The sequence below is a fragment of the Notothenia coriiceps genome, unplaced genomic scaffold (genome assembly GCF_000735185.1).
Source record: "Notothenia coriiceps isolate Sejong01 unplaced genomic scaffold, NC01 NC01_scaffold00006865, whole genome shotgun sequence".
Taxonomy (NCBI): Eukaryota; Metazoa; Chordata; class Actinopteri; order Perciformes; family Nototheniidae; genus Notothenia; species Notothenia coriiceps.
Genome location: NW_011339566.1, coordinates 1 through 2,488, shown reverse-complemented (window position 1 = coordinate 2,488; position 2,488 = coordinate 1). Strand labels below are relative to the sequence as shown.

The window sequence follows — 2,488 nt, the reverse complement described above, 5'->3', positions numbered from 1 at the left end:
CAACTATAGAACTATACTACTTAACAGGTTAATCCTTTGATCAACATTGCAAATCTTACCTCAGCCATTTGTTGCTTCCTTTGGGCTTTGGTTGCCTCGGTGTAGGCATTGTGGTCGGTCTCGATCAAAATGAGGTTGTTGGTCTCCGGGTGGATTACAAACTTCCTCGGAGTGTACTGCAGAGGAAAGGCCACCTGGTTGAAGACTGCTCCCAATTTCTCCAAAGCCAAGATTCTGCAAGACGGATGAGGAGAAGGGAGAGACTGTTACAGATCCTTTTTAACTTCAAGGGTACAGCCGAGCTACGAAGTTCGAACCATGCTTCTCCACTAAACCGTCCCACCCAACATTTATTTCACAGGGCAACAAATTAACTCTCAAACCACATCATAACACTAGGTAGAGGAGTAGTACATTACATTTCATTTAGTCGACAATTTTGTCCAAAGTGACTTCCAATAAGTACATAAACAGTGCAGTAGGGTCATTGCATTCCTGATTTTTTTACTGAGCAAAGGCTAGAGAGCAGCGTTTCCGCCAGGCGGGCGTCTTGCCGTCATTTGAATCCCTTATTCAGCTCGGAACACCCTGAACTCGAGCCGAGGGCGTCTAAAAAAAAATGACAAGGACAACCCTCTGTTGGAGGGGCAAAGGAGTCTGGTGGGATTATTTTTGCCGCCAGCAAAGCGTGTTCCTGTGACGGAACAAAAAAAAAAACACGCCACATTTTCCAAGGACCATGCCAGGAGGGGTGTCCCTGTCGGCAGGGAGACGTAAAGAGATAGTATCTATAAAAGGGACGGCTCAATTCAAAATTCAAGACGTGACGTCACTCCCACCCCCCCCAGAAAAACTGTGAAATAGTACCCGCTAGCCGGTACTACGCTAAGTGGAAACGCAACCAAAAACGGGCCCTTTTTTATGATGCAGCACAACGTGAATCTCTGAAAATGTTAAATTCACTAAGCTTTTGTTAACCTTTATTTTCCGACAAACATTTATCAAAGGATGAGAACCATAATTAAAATGTAACCCTAACAATCACACAAACATAATTTCTTAAAGACGTATAATGCATATTGTTCTGTATGTCATTTTTCTTGAACTTACCAAACATCTAAGAGACCTTTTAAATAAGTATGACAAATAGAGCTGCCTATTCAAACAGGTCTACCTGCAGTGTATATCCATACCTCAGTGTGTTGGTGGAAATGGCGACGATGCCTTCAGGGCATTGCTCAGATGCAAAGCCAGAGGCGTACTCCAGAGTCTCGTATGACAGCGGGGTCAGATGGAAGCGCGACTGGTACGAGTAGCTCAGCCAGGACCGACTGGACATGGCCAGAACCTGTAAGCGACAGGAGACGATTTCCAATGATTCACATGAATTGAAACAGATTTACCAATTCTTAAGGGGTTAAAATGCACACCGATTTATGTATTTTATTATGTTGGAGCTATATCATCATCTTTTGTGTGTGATGATTGTATGTCAGTATCACATACAGCTTCCTGCCCCTGCATCCTGACTCTGAAGAGCTTGACGGGTCGGGACCCCAGGTAGCGTGTTCTGGTGTCTGACAGGTCGCCCGTCACTGGATCCAGAACAGTCCTCAGCAGCACACCGTTCTGAGAGAAGGGATCAAACAGACACAAAGATTACTAGATGACATGATCCAGATACCGGCTGATAAATTCAAACAGATGACATTAGAGCAGCTCATGTTTGAGCAGAGCTTCTGATTGATGTCATGGGTTGTTGTAGCTATTTTTAGAACAACTATAGAGGATTGGGTTACATATCCCTATCCTATACATTAATAAAGAATGCAAAACGGTTTTTTCTCATGAATCTATGAAAAAGATCAGAGCTCACATTAAGAGTGGATATGATGGGTCTTCTTATAGGGGTTTTGATTGAAAAAACTGAAGATTTGTAAATGAGAAAGCATACCTGGAGCCCTATGTTGAGGTAGAGGAAGCCGATGGTTCCCTTTTCTCCGAGTTCATCCTGTTTCTCCACTCCTCCCATCTCAACAATACACAGACTCTCAGGCTGGGCTGGCAGGGCCTGCATACTCAACGGCTGGAGGCAGTCCTGAATGATGACGATTTAGAGGGTTAAGACCATTTCAACACAAAACATTCTTGTTACAGTGCATAAACGTGAATGTGAAGTTAAGAGGTTTTTTCTTCTTTTATAGGTGGTATGGACATTGGAAATCAAGCTTTTTGCAGTGACTTCTATTCAGCAACTGTGTGCACTAGGCTTGGGCGGTATGACGGTATTACGGTATACCAGGGTATTTCGAAATCCCGTCGGTATGATTTTCAATACCGTGACGTCACAGACTGTGCGCCAAATCACAGATGCGTTTCATTCTATTACACTGACACGGAGTTTTGACAGGGACGACATTGGTTGTAATGCACAGCACGCGCCAGCAGAGGGCAGGGGAGGGCAGTCCGTCTTTCCCGCTCTCAGAGC

General features: G+C 44.3%; 1 protein-coding gene across 1 annotated transcript; it reads right to left on the bottom strand.

The window, feature by feature from the left end:
• Nucleotides 1-45: 45 nt before the first annotated feature.
• Nucleotides 46-2,116, bottom strand: LOC104943803 (splicing factor 3B subunit 3-like; the record flags this gene model as incomplete). Its single annotated transcript, XM_010769268.1, has 4 exons — nucleotides 1,955-2,116; nucleotides 1,507-1,629; nucleotides 1,194-1,348; nucleotides 46-234 (listed from the first exon to the last, which is right to left on the bottom strand). Coding segments are annotated over exons 1-4 (590 nt in total), but the record flags the coding sequence as incomplete, so codon positions are not given.
• Between the last annotated feature and the right edge of the window lie 372 nt (nucleotides 2,117-2,488).